This window comes from Eumetopias jubatus, unplaced genomic scaffold, assembly GCF_037043125.1.
Source record: "Eumetopias jubatus isolate StellerSeaLion01/CBP00866 unplaced genomic scaffold, mEumJub1_p1.0 scaffold_10, whole genome shotgun sequence".
Classification (NCBI taxonomy): Eukaryota; Metazoa; Chordata; class Mammalia; order Carnivora; family Otariidae; genus Eumetopias; species Eumetopias jubatus.
The window spans coordinates 83,150,617-83,169,634 of NW_028274816.1; the positions used below are offsets into that span (position 1 = coordinate 83,150,617).

The following is a 19,018-nucleotide window of genomic DNA, read 5'->3' on the forward strand; positions in this document are numbered from 1 at the left end:
CTATTTCATGCTTTTATAAGCATTGTGTTTGTCTGTGTCTATGAATCAGGTACAAAAAGCAGCTTAGTAGATCACGGTCTGCACCTTACTATTTCTTGTGCTATCTTAAAGATATTCAATAGCAGTGCACATAAAAATCTCCTCGGTTCTTCTCACTGACCAGATGGTATTCCAAATGATGACCATGCCATAATTTAAGCCTCCTCACTGATACACAGTTAGGCTCTTTCCAGGTTTCTGGCCTTTTTTCTCCCTCATTTCAACAGTGTAGCAAAAAACATCTGTACAGTTTTTAAAAGATACCGGGGAGATATGCCATGTTTATTCAGCAGAAGACTCAATATTGTTAAGGCGTTAGTCTCCCCAAAAAGATCTCTAGACTCAACACAATTCTAATTAAAATCTCAGTAAGTATATTTTTTTCCAGAAATTGACAAACTGATTCTAAAATTTATATATGGAAACCTACAGGATCTCAAATAGCCCAGATAATTTCACAAAAGAAGAACAAGGCCTCCCACGATCTGATTTTAAGACTTCCTAGGAAGCTGTCATTGTCAGGACAGTGTGGCGTTATTGGTGAAAGAGTAGCTGGATGGAATGAACAGAATCAGGAGTCCACAAACAGACACCCAGCGCACAGACGCACACGGCCAATTGACATCTGACAAAGGTGACACGGTACTTCAATGGAGAGAGGACAGTCTTTTCAGCAGAGGTGCTGGGATTGTTGCACGCAGCTGTGCAAACAGACCGAACTTGGGTCTCATGCTGTGACAGGCATTAACTTGGAATGGGCCGTGTACCTACATGGAAGAACTCAGCAGGAGACACAGGAGAGATCTTCATGACCCTGAGCCAAGCAAAGATTTCTTCGAGAGGACATAAAAAGCATGAGCTATGAAAAAAAATTAATCAATTGGGCTTCATCAACATTTAAACCTCTGCTCTTCCAAAGCCACTGTCGTGAGAATGGGAAGACGAAGCCACAGACCGGGAGAAAATATTTTCAAAGCACACATCTGAGAGAGGACTTGTATCTAGAATATATGAAGAACTCTTGTAACTCAATAATGAGATGAACCACTCAACTTAAAAATGAGCAAAAGACACTTCACCAAAGAAGGTATATGGGTGGCAAATAAGCACATGAGAAGATGCTCAACATCATTAGTCATCAGGGAAATGCAAATTTAAACCTCCATGCGATACCACGACTCATCGACTAATGGCTGAATTGAATGGCTAAAATTAAAATGATTGACAATACCAAGTGTTGGTGAGGACGGGGGAGTAACTGGGAATCTCGCCCACTGTGGGAGGGAATGCAAAATGGAACAAACCAAATTGGAAAACACATTGGCAGTTTGTTATAAAGTAAAATACGCACTAACCAGCAATCCCGTGCCCGGGCACTCACCCAGGAGAAAGGGAAACACACGTCTACACCAAGACCTACAGAGACTGTCACGGTAGCTCTACCCATGACACCCCAAAACCCAGGGAAATCCATCAACTGGTGACCCGATGAACACAGTGGCGCACTCTTCAGCGATAACAAGAAACAAACCACTGATCTCGCACTGTCCCACGTGGGGATGAAACTTGGAAGCAGTGGGCCGAGTGGAAGAAGCCAGCCGAGGAAAAGCTGCACGCTGTGACTCCATTTACCGGACATCCTGGGAATGACAGAGCTGGCAGGACAGAAAGCAGATCAGCGTTCGCCCTGGGCTGGAGGTGGGGAGAGGATGCTGACTTGGGGACAAAGGAAACGGCCTGTCATCTTGAGGGCACTGGGGTACTTGCCTCTGTCCCTCTGCCAAACTCCAGAGCTGTGCACCGAAGAAGGAGAACTTTTGTACATAAGAAATCTGTACATAAATTAGCCTCAGTAAACCCAGCTTAAAATGAAAAAACTACTCATTTTCTTTTTTAGGAAGTAACAGCCTTATAAACGTCTAAAATTTGACAATAAAAATAAGAAGTCCAATTTAAAAAGACACAGTCACAAATTGCATGACAGAAGTCTGAACACGCGGTAAGACATATGCGTGGGAGAGGAGATGCCTGTGAGTGCCCAAAATGCTAATAAATTGTCATTGTCACCAAAGGAAAAAGACAGTGGTATTGTAAACCTTTTTCTGTTTTTCAAATTTCCTAGAATGTGATCACTTATCCTCGATAAAGATTATTTTTAAAAAACGCACTTTAGGGGCGCCTGGGTGGCTCAGTCGTTAGGTGTCTGCCTTCGGCTTGGGTCATGATCTCGGGGTCCTGGGATCAAGCCCCACATCGGGCTCCCTGCTCCACGGGAAGCCCGCTTCTCCCTCTCCCACTCCCCCTGCTTGTGTTCCCTCTCTCGCTGTCTCTCTCTCTGTCAAATAAATAAATAAAATCTTTAAAAAAAATTTAAAAAAAATAAAAAACACACTTCAGTGGGGCACCTGGGTGGCTCAGTCAGTTAAGCACCCAACTCTCGATCTCAGCTCGGGTCTTGATCTCAGGGTCGTGCGTTCAAGCCCCGAGATGGGCTCCACCTTGAGTGTGGAGCCTACTTAGAAAAGAAAAAAAAAAAAAAAAAGAGTTTCATGGAAGGGAAAAGATCAAATGCTGATAGGTCAAGTAACATGAAGACTGAGAATTGATCCCTCAATTTAGTCAATGTGTATGATTTAACATGGTTCCTGCGGAGTGGTAGGGACGAAACTTGAGGGGATTAAGCTCAAGAGAGATTAGAAGGAGTTTCTGGGAAAGGTCTTCTTTCTCCCCAGACGTGGAAGACAACCCATGGAGACCTTGGATATTCCGGCTGTCATCTTGAAAAACAAGCCCTACTCTGGGCTCTATGCCGGGCGTGGAGCCTACTAAAAAAATAATAATAATTACAAAAATAAATGAAATAAAAATAAAACACACTTTAAAAACTTCCTTGAGTGACAGATACTACTAGAAGATAAATAGGACGGACAACGGGTGGACTCTAGGACGAGACCCACGTGTCGGGCCTGAGCCACTCGAGGGCGGACAGGGAATCCGCCTGGGGGTCTGGAGACCCTTCGGCTACAGCTCGACATCCCGGGGCAGTTACTGGCTCTGGACCCAGTAGGTGAAGCCGGACCCCACACACGGGTCCACTCTCCCCCGATCGGTCATGACAGTGCGCCATGCCCCCGCAGCATAGGGAAACCAGCAAGAAAGCGCAGACCAGAAACGCTGGGGCTTTTGGCCCAACATGCAGCTCACGGACGAGATCCACGGGGGCAATGTTATGACGCCCCCCCACCCCAAGCACTGGGAGATCAGATTATCTCCTAAGAGGTAAATTGTAGATTGGGCATCGACGCAGAGATGCCATCGTCCTGAAAAGAGACAGTGCAGAATTTGGCTGGAACCTGATTGAGGGCATCATGTTATTGGGAAAAATCACACAGGTGTCAGAAGGGAAGAAGGGGTGGGCGGGTGACGGCAAAGGGCCATCAAGGCAGAGGCAAGCGTGTGGGCGCACTGCCCGATGCTCTGGCCCAGGGCCTCAACACTCCCTGAGCAGCAACCTGGTTATCGCCGGCCCCATGTTCTTTCCCACGGAGGAGACTCTGCTGGGCCAAGGGTCAAGCATTAGCCTCTCTGGTGCTCACATTTCCTAGCAGACACGCATAACTTGGCAGCCTCTGGTGGACCCAATCCCTGCGAGCCGACCCCGAGGATGCAGACGCACTCGCGACATGATAGCAAAACCCGGCTTCTGGGCCAGGGGCCTCCCCTGGGTACAGGGTCCCGCCACACCCAGACGGCGACTGGGGTGCTGGCCTCGTGTCCCGTCGTCCCAATCATCAGCCAGGACGCCGCGAGCTTCCTGCATCTTCTAAACCGGTCTACACGCTACCAGCTGGTGTTTGGCATTTAGTTCAGTCGCTGAACTGGCCTGCAAGGCATAAGCGACGCGGTACGTTATTTTTGCAATGTCCTGACCTTGCGTTAAACTGCCTCAGACTTCCTTCTTCCTAGCTGTATGGTTGCAGATGGTGCGTCTCTGGTTACGCCCCTCACAGTAGCCCACGTGGGCAATGTGCTTTGAAGGCCGACCTCACTCCTCTGGGGCTGCAGTGTAGTTTTAGGGGGGGCGCTGAACCAGACTTCCCATTTCTTGTCGTTAGGGGTGTCGTGCGTGTGTGTGCATGTGTGTGGGTGTGTGTGTGTGTGGGGGGGGTGTGCGTGTGCACCTATTTTGCTGAAATATCCACCCAACCTTCCATGTGTGCATATTTTAGAAACATGATATTTTAGGGGGCTCCCCGACTGCTCAGTCGGTAGAGCATGTGACTCTTGACCTCGGGGTTGTGAGTTTGAGCCCCATGTTGGGTGAAGAGATTACTCAAAAATAAAATCTTAAAAAAAATTAAAATAAAAAAAGAGAGTTTAAAAAAAGGTGTTCAAAAACATGATTTTTTTTTTTTCCCATTAGTCCGATGGGTGCCATCCAAATGGCCGAACTCTGGCCAGGCTCTGGAACCCCCGGTGGGGTGTGACTGTCACGGCCTTTTGGGGAAATACCTGCCAGGTCTGTGCATGTCCGTCCCCCAGAACTCCAGGCTCACAGAGAAGGCAATGCTATAGCGTAATATAAACTATAATACTCCTGGGCGTGGGTGCAGCCCTGCAGCGAAGTCAGACTGCGAGGAACCTCCCTGCCCCGGTGGGAAGTCTCCCCCAGACGCGGCCCGGCGGCGCACTCTGCGGTGGGGAAGGAAGGAATGACCAGTCGTCACACTGAGATTTGGAAAGATCTCTGGGGCCTGTCGGCAAATGAGAAAAGGCGCACAACAGTGTGTATGCAGCATGCTACCACGGCGCGTGTGTGCCTCGTCTGCGGGGGCTTTGTTTTGTTCTTTTTTCTTCATCACAGGACCAAAAAGGACCAGTGCCTCCTAGCTGTCCGAGCACCGGAGACCACGCTGCAGGGCTGACGAGAGTGGTTCATTCACTTCTTCTGCCCTCTGCCAGGCTCGGTGCCGGGTGCGGGGTGCCGTGAGCTCCCTCCGGAACCCGGCCACCGCATCTCAGTCCCCATTACCTAGGGCGGTTTGGGGAGTTGAGGCAGCACTGGGCCCGGACGCCCCTGCGCCCGACTCCCTGCCCAAGCCACACAGGAGGGAGGGAGGGGCCTGGAGGAGGGCCCTCTGCCTTCCCCTGGCGGGGAGATTAAGACAGGATTGCGGTTGGAACGCGGCCCTCCCCAGAACAATGGCCCAGGGATGGTTTCCACACACAGGTGGTGAAAAGCAGAGCAGAGGGACACCCTTCTCTCCCGGAGATAAATACCCCTTTCTCATTCTCTCACTGTTTGTCCTATCTTCCCAGGAAGCCTGAGCACAAAATCTTTGCTGCTCCCGGTACGGGTACCACAGAAAGTTTGAAAAGAATTAAGAATTGTTGAATGTTGGTGAACAATAGGGAGCTTTCATGGCGGAAGCTGAGGCTGTGGGGCCACAGGTGCACCTCCTTTGTCCCAGCAGATCCAGCAGGAAGGGTGCTGTGGGCACACCTGGTAGGAGGTGGGGGTGCAGCGGTCTGTGCGCCCACCTGTCACCCGGAGCTCCCGGCCCCCACCTCCGCGGTGCACCTGCAGGGCAGCTGGAGGCCCTCCCGGGTGTGCCCATACCTGAGCGCTTCCTGGATGGTCCTGTGAGCCTCGTCGCGATGCTTCATGCCCACCAGGCAGGTGGCCCACTGCTGCAGGATGCGCCTTTTCTCCATGTTGATGGCGTCTATCTCTGTGCAGGCCTGCGGTGGAGAGTCAGGGTTACGTGGAAGTTGGTCTAACCTCATTATGCTCAGGGCCCCAAGAGAATGTCTGAAAGCCCCAAATGTCCTGAGTCATCTCCTTTCCCTGTGTTACCCTTGCTTTTCTTACCACGCACCAGCGAAAGGATACATGCGAAAATAAATACAGCTCTAAAGACGCATCGAAACGCCCATCTCAGCCCTGACTCCGGGCCCCCAGGCGCTCAGTGCCATGGGGTCGAGGAGGAGAAGGTGTCTAGGAGTGACAGACACCCCGTCGTACCCAGACCCCAGACGCCGGGGGTGGGAGGGTGTCACTGATTCTCACAATGAGTCCTGTCCACAGACTGGAGTTTCGGTCACAAGACATGGGTACAGCCTCTGTGCCTGACACCCCTTCCCGTAAGAGCCTGTGCTGTCGAGAATGACCTGGCAGCAACGTGGGAGCGTCTGTCAGGCCCTGGGTGTGTGTGTGTGTGTGTGTGTGTGTGTGTGTGTGTGTGTGTGTGCGCGCGTGCGTAATCATATTCTCTATGTTGTTTTATAACCTGGAATTAAAAATTAGCGTGTTGCGGGTGCCTGCATGGTTCAGTCGTTAAGCGTCTGCCTTCGGCTCAGGTCATGATCTCAGGGTCCTGGGATCGAGTCCCACATCGGGCTCCTGGCTCAGCGGGAGCCTGCTTCTCCCTCTGACCCTCTCCCCTCTCATGCTGTTTCTCTCTTTCTCTCTCAAATAAATAAATAAATAAATAAAATCTTTTAAAAAAATTAGCGTGTTGTGCCCAGGTTTTCAATGTAAAATATTTTTACTTGCATGCCTCTTCAGTAGTTTCCTCGGCGTGAAGCCCAGGTGATATTTTGGGAGGGGGCAGGGGAGTTTTGGGAGGTGGGGGGTGTAGGGGAGCACATGTGTTTTCGCTCCCAGCCTGGGCATGCCACTCCCCTCTGCACTGGGCCCGGGCTGTCAAGGGTCCCTCATCCGTTCATTCAGTGTCTCTGGTGCACCTGCTGTGCGCTGCTCCAGGTGCAGGAAGGAAAAACAAACAGGACGTGGGGCGGCCCTGCCTGGCGGGGACACACCCAGCGGGGGGGGCAGAAGGCACGGAGACACATAAGCTCGTGTGTGTGTCCACGACCATCCCGTGGTAGAGCAGGACACGGGGTACTTCTTACCGATTTGCACAATCTCTTCCCACCACCGAACTCCCTGGTGGGTCTCCCGTCTTTTCGTTTTGTTGGCAGCACCCTCAACCTCCAGGCGCCGTGGCCGGTGTGCCCTGCCCCCCTCAGCTCTGTTAGAGTGTCTGCTCTCCGCGCTAGGTTTAGAAAGGCCTCTGCAACTCTGGATTTAAAAAATATTTTTCTTGGGGTGTCTGGGTGGCTCAGTCGTTAAGCGTCTGCCTTCGGCTCAGGTCATGATCCCGGGGTCCTGGGATGGAGCCCCGCATCGGGCTCCCTGCTCCGCGGGAAGCCTGCTTCTCCCTCTCCCGCTCCCCCTGCTTGTGTTCCCTCTCTCGCCGTGTCTCTCTCTGTCAAATGACTAAATAAAATCTTTTTTAAAAAAATAGTTTTCTTGTATTTTCTTCCAGTACATTTTCCCCATTTACATTCTTGATCCCATCTGGAATTCATTTTCGTGTCTGGTATGAGGAAAAGATTTAATTTTTCCCCAAATGATTAACCAAATGTCCCTACTCCGTTGTGCATGATTCATGTGTTCTCCATTAATTTATAATCCACTCAAATTTTATGTAAATGTTTGCTTCTTTTGGGGGTCTACTCGTAGGCTACCATGGCCCGCCTGTCTATCCCAGATTCCAGGGACACATCATTTCACATTCCAGGCTTTAGAGTGGGCAATATTTGGTAGGGCAACGCCAGGATGACCTGCCGGGCTGGTGTGTCTGGGACTCTCCTGCGTTTAGCACAGCAAGTCCCACATCTCAGGAGAGCCCTCCGTTCTGGGCAAAACCCGTTCTGAATTTCCCTTTCCCAAACAATTCCTGGCCAGTCCTCCAAATGTGTGCTTCGGATAAACCTTTGCTAACTAAAAACTGCCTTTTTTCCCCCTGAGATTCTAATCAGAACACATTCTAGACCCACAGGCTGGAGAGCCCGGGCCGCTTTCCCACACGGACCCAGGCGTGCCTGTCCGTTTGTGCAAGCGTTTTCTTTTCCCCAGTAACAGGGGCTTGTTTCCTTCGTGGCGTTCCTGCGCACACGAGTGCTGATGGTGATTCACAGGTTAAAAAAATAAAAGAAGACGTGGCAGCGCTGGTTCCTAGAGTTGACCTCAGAACGTGGTGCTGCACTGAGTCCTTCCCTCCGGGGCTCAGCCTCTGAGGGAGACAAGAGGCCACGCCCGCGAGGATCCGGCCGACGAGCAGACTCAGATGTCCAGCTTCGCGGAGGCCTGTCGGGCTACCACTGGCTGTGGGCCGAATAGAAACGGCCCTCTTCGCACCATCCCCACCATCCCAACCACGGGCCAGCCCGCTGCTGAGCTGCTTCAGGAGGCACACCGCGGCGGCGGGGGCCGCATTCACCTGGCCCTCGGCAGTGAGCCGGCGCCCTGCGGTGGCCACTAAGTGGGTGTCCCGAAGCCGAGTGCGGCCGTGATGCTCCTACCTCGCTCACGGCTTTCCTGAGAGCCCGCGTGTCCTCGGCCTGGGCACAGCTCTGAGCCTCCAGCAGCGCGATTTGCTCTTCCAGCTGGTTGGCTTTGGTGGTGAGCTGGTCCACGTGAAGGTCCTGGGAAACGAGACCACGGGCCCCTCCAGCATATTCCTCCACCAACTCCCAACCCGAGCCAGCGAACCCCAGGCCGGCCGCAGCCTCCTAGGCAAGAGGCCGAGCGGAGGGACTTTTGGGAAATCGAAGGTTTGAGGGTGGTGGCAAACGTGTTGAAGTTGAGAGTACCTGCTTCTTCTTCTCCACCTCGGCCCGCATCCGCTCCATCTCTGACTTCTTCACCACTTGCTTCATCACACGGATGTCGTCACGCACGTCCTGGTCTATGTTCTGCATGTAGAAGAGATGCAGAGCCAGGCTCTCCAACTCAGCTTGCAGAGCCGCCACTGGGGGGAGGACGAGGAAGGCCGCTCAGCATCCCACACACGTTGTCTCGGAACCCGAAGCTCCGGAAGGCTCCCTGCCTGCCCTGTGGACCCAGCCTGGGAACCTGCTGCTTCTAAACCACAAAGACTCAGACTTTGCCATCAAAGCCTTACAGCCTAGTTGGAGAGACAAAGACGTAGGTAATCCATGTCCAGCGATCACCACAAGCCACTCCGTTGCCTGCCGTGTCTTAGAGGCCCTCCCCATGTCTAAGGATCTGCTGAGACAGTGTCATGCTATGAGGCCTCACGTTAGTCTTACAGATTTCTTACCGCTTAGACACTGGCAATCTTAGGTAGAGTCCCACATCCCGGGAGGAAACCCGCCCAAAGGGGCGCCGCGCTCTGCCAGAGCCCCCCCCCGCCCCCCCCCGGACTGAAATGGCCACGTGGGGGCGCAGGCCAGGAGCACCGGAGCTGTCCTCACGGGCCAGGCTCGCCAGCGCAGCACCTTCCACTCCCCACTCAGAGCCAGATGGCGGATTTCCGTCCAGCGCTCGGAGGAGACCACACCCCAAGGAATGGACTCCTTTTAACAATACTCACGGGAGATTGATTTATGAAGCCAGATTACCAATTCGTTTAGGGAGCTAACCCTAAATCAAGAGTCATTTTTGTCTTGCATAGAGCGTTCCTTTGTAGGTGGTTAAATGCACACAGAACACTGATTTATAGAATAGAAATACAAATTCACCCCGCTGAGTGGCAGGCACCCTTGAAGGGTGTAGCTTAACCCTGAAACATTACTTTGCGCCCAAGGTGACTGTAAAAATTCCAACGCTGGCGACTTCTTTGGCTCCTGCGTGGGTAGGAACTATGGGGGGTGGGGAGCAGAAGCAGGGACAGGGAGGTGTTGTGGTCAGAGCAGGCCGGGGCGGAGACTGCATTTGGAGAGAGGGTCTTCACAGAGGTAATTAATGTAAAATGAGGTCGTGTGAGTGGACCTAACCCCCCGTGGCTGGTATCCTTAGGCGAGGAGATCAGGACGCAGACACACAAGGGACCACCAGGTGAGGCCCCGGGGAGAAGGCCACGGGGAGAAGGCTGTGGCTACAAGCCTGGGAGAGAGGCCTTGGGAGGAACCAGCGCTGCCCACGCCTGGCTCTTGGACCTCCAGCCCCCAGGACGCGAGAAAACAAGCCCCCACGGCCGCCGAGCTGACTAAGTCACCCTCCCACCTAAAACGTGCAAGACTCACGTCGACCCTTCCTTAAGAGCGCTGAGTTCAACCCTGCTTTGCTTCACTGAGTAACAAAAAGTCAGTATTTCCACTGCTTGTTTAAATCTGCATAAATATCAGTGAAGTTGAACCTAGTTTCACCGTTTTAATGACCATGTTTGTCCCTCCTCCAAATCGCTGGCTCATGTCCTTGGCCACACAGCTACTGGGACGTTTGCCTCTCACTGGGTGGCTTCTAGGAACTCTTGATGCGGTCAAGGCAGGGTGGGCAGAACTCGAAGATGCCTCCCAGGGCCCGTGCCACCTGCTGTGACTGCTATGATGATGTTGCTTATCTGTCCCAAGAGAAATTACCGGGTGGGCCTGGACTAAGCAGGTGAGTCCATCCAAAGCAGAGTGGTGTCCAGCTGGTGGCAAAAGAGGAAGTGAGAGAGATTCTCAGGGTGAACTGGATTCAATGAGAGGGAAATTCTCTGCCAAGCTGGCTCGAAGAGGGGAGGGGCCCCACAGCAAGGGACGTGGGCGGCCTCCAGGAGCTGAGAACCGCCCCTGCAGACAGCCCTGAGGAGCTGAATTCTGCCAAAGACATGAACAAGGCTGGAGTCAGATTTTCCCGGGTCCTCCCAAGAGACCCAGCCAACCACACTTTGGCTTCAGGATGCCCCCGAGGGGGGCCCAGTTGGCCACGCCAGGCCTCTGACCTCAGGCTGTGTGGGCGTGCAGACACACGGGCTTGTGTTGAGCCCTGAAGTCTGTGGGAATTTGTTTCCTGGCAACGGAAAAGTAACACAGAACATATGGAGGTTGTCACAGATGCGCAAATGGGGTTTGCTCCCAACTTGTGTTTGTCTTTTAACTTCGTCATGCTTCTTGATAAGTTTTATGTTTTTGTATAAACAAAACTGTCAAACTCCTCCTCTGTGGCCTCGTACTTCACATCACGCTTCCGGAGACCCGCCTCAGACCAAGATGATTAACAACAACTACGGCAGCCTTACATATTCCTCTAATGCTTCTGTGATTTTCTTAAATATTTACTGCAGACTTTATTTTTTGTATAGTGTGAAATAGCGGTCTAAGTATGCATTTTCAGATGGCCAAATGGTCAAGCAAATAGGTAGTGGCTTAAAGATGCAGTCTGTCCGTTTATTTAACCTGCAGAAAATGACTGGATGCCCACGTGAGTTCCCCAGCATCCTCTGCTCTCCACCATCCGTGTGCTTCTTCCCCTTTGGTGCCTTTCTGGTTTTACTGCTGTTGATTGATACCGTGTTTTGACACCTGATAAGACTATTTTCCTTCATTATCTTTCCTTTTCAAAATTTTCTTGGGTAGTCTTGTGCATTTAATCTCCCGAGTAAACTTTAAGATCAATTTTTGCAGGATGGGGAGCTTTTTACGTATTGATGCAGGTCGGGAAGCGGGGACGCGGTGGGTACGGCACAAAGCTACTTGTTTAAAAAAAAGATACCCTTGTAACTTTGCTTTTATACGCAAAAACATCTTTAAAGAAACACATGAGAACCAATCCCCCACACACACCTCCCCCCTCCCGCCCCCCGGGGCGTCTGTGGAGGGTCCTGGGGGAGGGGGAGGCAGGAGACTTCCCATCCCAGAGCTCCTGACTTTTGAGTGATTACTTCTTGAAAATGAATAAATAGGGGCGCCTGGGTGGCTCAGTCTTTAAGCATCTGCCTTCGACTCAGGTCATGGTCCCAGGATCCTGGGATCAAGCCCTGCATCAGGCTCCCTGCTCCACGGGAAGCCTACTTCTCCCTCTGCCACTCCCCCTGCTTGTGTTCCCTCTCCCGCTGTGTCTTTGTCAAACAAATAAACAAATAAAAATAAATAAAATCTTTAAAAATAAAATTAAAAAAGAAAATGAATAAATAAACACCTATGTCAAATAAATTTAAGGTCACCCAAAATACCCCATCGTGGACTTCAGCTGCAATGGCACTGAACGGCATGTTGACTGGGACAGAGGTGACACGTCTGCATCGTGCAGTTTTCCTCCCAGTAACAAGGCAGCTTTACTTACTGAAATCTCTTTTATGTCCCGTAGCGAGATTTTATTGTTTTTCTCCGGATAGGCTCACTCACTTCTTGTTAGGTTTATTCTAGGTATTTTATGGTTGTTATAATCATGATGGATGAGATTTTTTTTTTTTGAAACAATTTAGTTCTTAACTGGATATTACCGGGAGAGGAGAAAATGCTAGCTCTGACATTCACCTACTTTACTTTCTTTACTGTTTCTAGTACTGTTTTTTTTTTAATTTTTAATTTTATTTATTTATTTATTAAGATTTTATTTATTTGAGAGAGACAGCATGAGAACAGGGTGAGGGGCAGAGGGAGAAACAGACTCCCCGCTGAGCAGGGAGCCCGATGCGGGGCTCGATCCCAGGACCCCGGGACCGTGACCTGAGCCGAAGGCAGTCACTTAACCGACTGAGCCACCCAGGCGCCCTGGGTTTTTTTTTTTTTTTTAATTATTATTGGTAATCTTGGATCTTCTAGGTAAACAATCATATGATTGGTAAAGCATGAGAATTTCACGTCCCAAATCCTCACCTCATTCATTTTGCCTGTTGGAGCCTCCGGGGCTGTGCCTGTGGCCTGGTGTCCCTCCTGACCCCATCTGTACCTTCTCCATTGTTTCCCACTCAGGACAGTTTTCTGGTTCATTTCCAAAAACATCATAAAGAATGTTCTTTCTACCTTAGTTTAGGATGGATGGTAAGTGTTTTCAAACACCTGTTTTGCATCTACCCAGAAAATCCTTTGTTTTTCCCTCCCGTTTAACTTACTAATAGAATGCATTAAATTAGCAGCTTTCTTAATTTCAAATGATTCCTGAATTCCACCGGAACTCCACCCTTCTCTGTTTGCTACTAATTTATTTAGGATTATCTTGCCTTGCTGGTGGGATGGCTGTGCAGTTTCTGCGTTGAAGGCTGTCCGTATTTGCAGCCAGGGCTATCCTCCCCGGTGTAACACCAGCCTGGGAAGTTTCCCAGATTTCCCACCCTCTGGAGGGTTGGACAGCATCGGGGGAGGTGTCTGTTCCTTTCACAGTCGGGCGGACTCGTCCGTAACGAACAAACTGGTACTTTCAGGGGAACTCGATGTCCGACAACATTTTCAGTTTCTTCAGTGATGAACCCAGTACAGAGCATGGCCTTCTTGAAATGAAAACCAATAATGCCTCTGAACTGTCCTCATTCCCAGGGCTGCTACTTGCGGGACACCCTTTTTGTTCTTCCCTGGGCAGGCCAGAAGTTTACTCAGCGTGTTGGTCATTTCACAAACGGAGTATTTTTATCTGTCAGGCCAACTCGTTGTTTTTTTTTTTTTTTTTGTACCAGTTGCAGCTATTTTACTTTATTAACTCCCTCTTCCTACCTCTTTTGTTTGTTTGTTTGTTTGCCCTTTTTCGGCCTCTGGAGTAGAATGTTTGATTTTCGGTCTTGTTAATGAAAACTATGCAAGGTCCTGGGTTTTATTGGAGTGCTTTCTGCGAAGCCAGAAGTCCTGGTACATGGACTCCCTTTGCCACTAAATCCCTAACTAGTCGGTGATCTCTGTGTGGACGGGACTCTGTCCTTGTGCCTTACAATGTTCTGAGCATCACTACTCTGTCATTTATGTTTGAGACCTGTGATTCTCAGCCCCAACTGCACATTAGAATAACCTAGAAGCCTTCAAAAAACAAAACAAAACAAAAAACCAAGGCAAGAAACACAAGATCGGGGCCTTGGCAGAACAGCTGAACAGGGGGGTGTGGGCCTGGCTGTATGCACCTCAGGGGCTCCTGCCAGGGAGAGCATGTTGCTCTCCACCTGCCGCAGTCTGATTCTGTCTGGCCCAGAAGCCGGCAGCATTTTTTCCCTCAGCTTTGGAATTTAAAAATCTCACCAACTGTGCCTAGGCATGTTCATTCTGTTTTCCAGCTGTCGGGTCCTCCAAGCACCTTTATATTCGAAGACTCACCTTTCCTGAGCTCACGCAGATGTTCTCCTCTGGTGTCGCCCGTGAGCGCCCCTGATCTCCTGGGACTTCCGTCTGATGGGCGTCCACGGGCCCAGATCTCACACCCATGTCTTGTATCTCCTTCTCAAAACATCCACCGCTTGGGGTTTTCCCTCTGAGTTCGGGGAAGAACTCCTCAAACTGGCCTTTCGGTTTACAAGTTCAATTTTCGGCAGTATTGCTTTGTCTGTTTAGTGACTTTTGTTTTGTTCGTCTGGGAGGGTGGTTATATATATATTTTTTAAAGATTTTATTTATTTGATAGAGAGAGACACAGCGAGAGAGGGAACACAAGCAGCGAGAGTGAGAGAGGGAGAAGCAGGCTCCCCACGGAGCAGGGAGCCCGATGTGGGGCTCGAACCCAGGACCCCGGGATCATGACCTGAGCCGAAGGCAGACGCCTAACGACTGAGCCCCCCCAGGCGCCCCAGGATGGTTATATTTTTTAATTCCAAGTACCCTTTTTCCTAACACTGTGCTCTCGTTTTACTGATGTGACGTCCTCTACGATCTCACGCTCTCTTGTTTTTGGCGACAGGCCTGTCTGTGCCTGTGGCCGCGTCAGCTTTGTCCATGCAGCCCCAACCCCTGCAGTCTGGGGGCGCTGCTGAGCACTCGCGTTTTGATGGGAAGTGTCAGTGACTCCCTCCCAGGGGAGGCACGCACTCGTGGACATTCTCCAGTGGCAAACACCCACGTTTCAGGGCAGTGGCAGCACCGAATTCCCTAGTGCTCGGAAGGAAGAAAGGGTAGTATTTCTGGAATCCTTGTTTGGTTGAACAGCTTCTGTTCCTGTGTCTTGGTGACCTCCAGAAAGGACGCAAAGTCCAAGAAGGTGTTTGCATCTCTCCAGAAGCCCGGCCACACTTGAGCCTTCCCTGAGCGGCGCTGGTGTGGAGCACGTGGGGCACCTGGGTCCTCTTTCAGGTCAGTCTAAATTCTGTCCCACCTGGAGCATTTTTATTGTTTTTGCATGAATGTCACGTTCTTCTCTTCTTGGTATTTTATGTTAATTTGGTGGAAATCAGGGAGGGTGCTTGATAAAGGAGCACTTAGTCTGACTCTGTCAATCCAGAAAGTTCTGCATTTCTCGGGGTCTGAAATGTCTCTTTGCAGCCACAGTTAGAGTGTCCGTGTGCTTCTGTTTTCCGTGTACCTTGTTTTCCCCATTGTGGTAATCACACACGGCTGATAAACAAACTTGGGAACAAAAAACCCCCCAGAATGAAGTAATCACAGCAGAGTGCGCAAAGCGGGTATTCACGGGGCCCACAGCCTGGCCCTGTGCAGGGGGGCGTGTTACTGGGCAGAGCCCTATTGCCTCATCTGGTCCGAAGCCTCCCGGTTTCACCAGGATCTGCCGTACAGCCGGGGCTGCCGCCATCCCCTGGGCCGTTGTGCTTGGGATTGGCCGCATCCGGGGGTCCCCGCTTATTTAAACCCTGCCCACCTCTGGCAGCCGGCCAGCCTCTTCGATGTTGACTCTGCCTGCCCTCCTTGTTCACTGCTTGACCCAATCAGGTGCCTTTTAATGCACTGACGCCTTCTCTCCCTAAAAGGCTGCGAACTCCCCGAGGACACGACCACATCGCCCTTTTCTCGATGCCCTGTGATGGCACGCAGGGATGCCTTTCCGGGACGAGCTGGCCTGTGGGACCTCCCCGTGGGGGTGTGACAGCACGCGGGGACGCGCCACTGGGTCGCGAGGGCACTTGGGGATCGGGGCGCCATGGCAACGGGGACCCCCAGCCTTACGCTTTTTGCGCTCCTTGTTGGCGGTCTCGCAGGTCCTGGCGTAGCGAAGGCGCACACTCTGAAGCTCCTCCTCCCTCTGCCGCCTGGCGCACGCTGCCACGGAGTGGAGGTCGTGGTTCTTCTCGAGCTGCATCTGCAGGCGGGCCAGGTGCTGCTGGACCCCGTAGAGATCCACGCCCAGCTCCTGGCGCTGCACGCGGCTTTGCTTGGTGGCCACACTCTGCGGGGGAGAGAGAAAAGTTGGTCACGGGCCGGAGGCACACGGCCGGGCGGGAGGCTGGACCGGCAGATACGCACCAGCTCTTGAAGTTCCAGTTTCAGCTTCTCTATCTGGCGGTTAAGATAGTTCTTCAGCGCAGCCTGGAACCTTACCATCAGGGGCTGAAACGACGGAGAAGCAAGCCTGGTTACCCTCCTGCCCAAGCAGGGCGCAGCCTAAGTCGCCAGAGCTCCCCCTGGGGCCACCGAAAGGACTTCCACGCTGGGTGCCCCTCACTTCGCCAGGGACTTGCACCGGCAGCCATAGACTAAGGGCACTCAAGGTCCCGTCCCAGGCACCGAAGACCTGAGTACGCATTTTGGCAAAAAGACAGAGTGAGCTGGAGTGGTGGTCCTGGTTTCTCCCCAGGGATGCGGGGGTGATGCCAGCACCGAATGAGCCCTGAGCCTCTTTTTCCATAGCAACCGCCAATCTTTCCCGCGGGGAGCACCCCGGCTTTCCAAATGGGCTCATCCAATCAGGATTCGCCTTCCCCGCTTGCTGGAGGGTGGGGTGTGGGAACTCAGGTGGTGGGCTCCAAGCAGGGGCTCTGAACTGGGGTGACTGGGCTCCCACCCAGCATCCAGGATGTCTGGAGACATTCCTGGTTTCACGGCTAAGGGGCAGGGGTGCTCCTGGCATCTAGCAGGTGGGGCCAGGGGTGCTGCCCAGGACAGCCCCGCCCCAGAGACCGGGTGACCGGGTCCCAATGTCGGCAGTGCCAAAGTTGAGGATTGCTGACTCTGGGCGAATGAAACAGAAAGAAGACACCTCACAGAGCAGTTTTGCCGAGTGAGCGAGGGGCGGCGCGGCGCTGGGGGCAGGGCGTGGGGCGCGGGGGCAGAGGTGAGCTCAACAGCAGGTGAAGGGGCACCTCTGATCGCGCTCCGTGTCAGGGCCCCAGCAGGGCCCGGGAGCACGTGCTTACGTGGTCGGGGTCCAGAACCACCAGCTGGTGTCTGTCTTCCTCGGCCTCGTCACTCCCCTCCGACTCCGTTCTCTCGACAGTCCCTTCTTCGGCGGTGCCCAGCTGCTGGATCCGGTCCAGGAAGGCCGGCGCGGCTCCTCTCCCCGGCTGCGCACCGGGCTCCTCTGGGGGGACAGCTGGGGGCATAGCAAGCATTATGGAGGGGTTATTGCAGTGGCTAGTGAGGCCACTTTGCAGGTGCTGTCAGGAGAGGCTGATTTCCAGCCTCATGCAACACAATGGAAAAGAGAAAGAAAAGGCATCCCATGGGTTAGGGCTCGGAAATGCTGCTTACAGTGTCTTCTGTTCATGAATCTTCTATTCGTTGGTTCAACATGTTCCATAGAAGCAATCGCATTTTAAAGGTAATACATATTACCTTTAATATATTCCAAGAAGGAAATATATTTTGTAGATACTTTTTTAGACATAAATAGTGAATAGGAAGGTGCCTTCTTACTCATGGACTACCTTGATTTTTTTTTTTTTTATGGGAAACAGCTGATAAGACTGACAAGCTGTATCAGTGAGGCTCTAGTTGCAGCTTCCCCTACCCTCCTGAGCTGGAGAGATCCTGTTCTGTTTTAACGAGTTTAAAAACTCGTTCGGATGTGTGCTGTCTTCACCTCACTGGTGAGTGATGTAAAACTTTGTTAGTTGCACCATCCACGCTTGTGTATCATAAGGAAGAAGAAATACCCCGGTCTGCTTTCCCACATCCACAGCCCTGGGATATGGGACAGGGTGTGCCGAGCGACCCTTGGAGACTCAGCAAACACGCAGGCTTAGGGGCGTTGTTCCCGAGCCCCTCTCTGAGACCAGGAGGCAGTGAGGGGTGGCGGTCAGGGGCTGTGGTTTGGACGTCATCAGATCTCTCAGTCAAGGTCTGGTTCTGCCACATACTCGGGTAGGTCACTAAGTGACTCTTAGGGTCTTTGTAAAATGGGAGAATGCTTCCTACCTCATTGGGTTACTATAAGGATTAAATGAGATAAAACACAGTGAATGCTCCATAAATATTATCCCTATTTGTTAATAACATTTCTATCCTTCAGCTCCCAGCTGAATGGGAAACGAGGTAACAGAGGGTGAATGAGTGGTACCCCTTGCACAGAAGGAGATGTGAAGGGGCTCATCCCGTGGGCAGGACAACCCGGCAGGCGCCACGGTACCTAGCTCCTGGATGAAGGGCTCCTCCGTGCTCAAGAGCAGCTCGTCAAAGTCTGAGGAGGTGATGCTGCTCCCCGGGCTCAGTCGGAGGTGGTGTCGTGCCCCCAGAGGAAAGACTTCCTGCTGGAGCCCTTCACCGGATTTTTTCTAGAGGAAGAACAACCAAACCTAAATCAATGAGGCCTTAATCAGGACTGAAAAGTTATTTGATTTTGATCTAGTGCAGTGTTCGAAATTCAACATAATTGCTGAAGCAGTGGAAAACAATTTGGAGGGGCGCCTGGGTGACTCCGTCGGTTAGGCGTCTGCCTTCAGCTCTGTCATGATCCCAGGGTCCTGGGATCGAGCCCCGCCTCGGGCTCCCTGCTCAGCGGGAAGCCTGCTTCTCCCTCTCCCACTCCCCCTGCTTGTGTTCCCTTTCTCGCTGTGTCTCTCTCTGTCAAATAAATAAATAAAATCTTAAAAAAAAAAAAAAAGAACATAGCTTCTCTTGTTAAAAATGCCTGGCTCCATTTAAGCTTTAAAAGAGACTCTTGCAGTTATTACTGTTGACAATAATTATTGCTGATGATGATCTGGCAAGGATTAGCAACAACAATGACCCTGCATAACACTCTGTGAGGTAGATATGAGTCACCTCTGTTATCTGAGGGGAAGCAGCCTCACGGAAGCTAAAGACCTTGCCTGAAGTTCACACACGCAGCCAAGGGCGGGTTCAGAGTTGGGATGCCTCAACCCGAAGCTCGTGCTCTTTC

The 19,018-nt window shown here is 51.8% G+C and overlaps 1 protein-coding gene across 7 annotated transcripts in view; it reads right to left on the bottom strand.

Moving 5' to 3' along the window:
* Positions 1 to 19,018, bottom strand: part of CCDC40 (coiled-coil domain 40 molecular ruler complex subunit) — a 39,449-nt gene that overhangs the window by 15,139 nt on the left and 5,292 nt on the right. For all 7 annotated transcript variants that reach the window (XM_028112324.2, XM_088028100.1, XM_028112325.2 and 4 more), the window contains 7 exons: positions 18,266 to 18,410; positions 17,055 to 17,230; positions 16,165 to 16,248; positions 15,868 to 16,087; positions 8,701 to 8,858; positions 8,410 to 8,532; positions 5,660 to 5,781 (listed from right to left, as the gene is read on the bottom strand). In XM_028112324.2, coding sequence (XP_027968125.2) covers positions 5,660 to 5,781; positions 8,410 to 8,532; positions 8,701 to 8,858; positions 15,868 to 16,087; positions 16,165 to 16,248; positions 17,055 to 17,230; positions 18,266 to 18,410 — 1,028 coding nt within the window. The remainder of the gene's footprint in view (positions 1 to 5,659; positions 5,782 to 8,409; positions 8,533 to 8,700; positions 8,859 to 15,867; positions 16,088 to 16,164; positions 16,249 to 17,054; positions 17,231 to 18,265; positions 18,411 to 19,018) is intronic.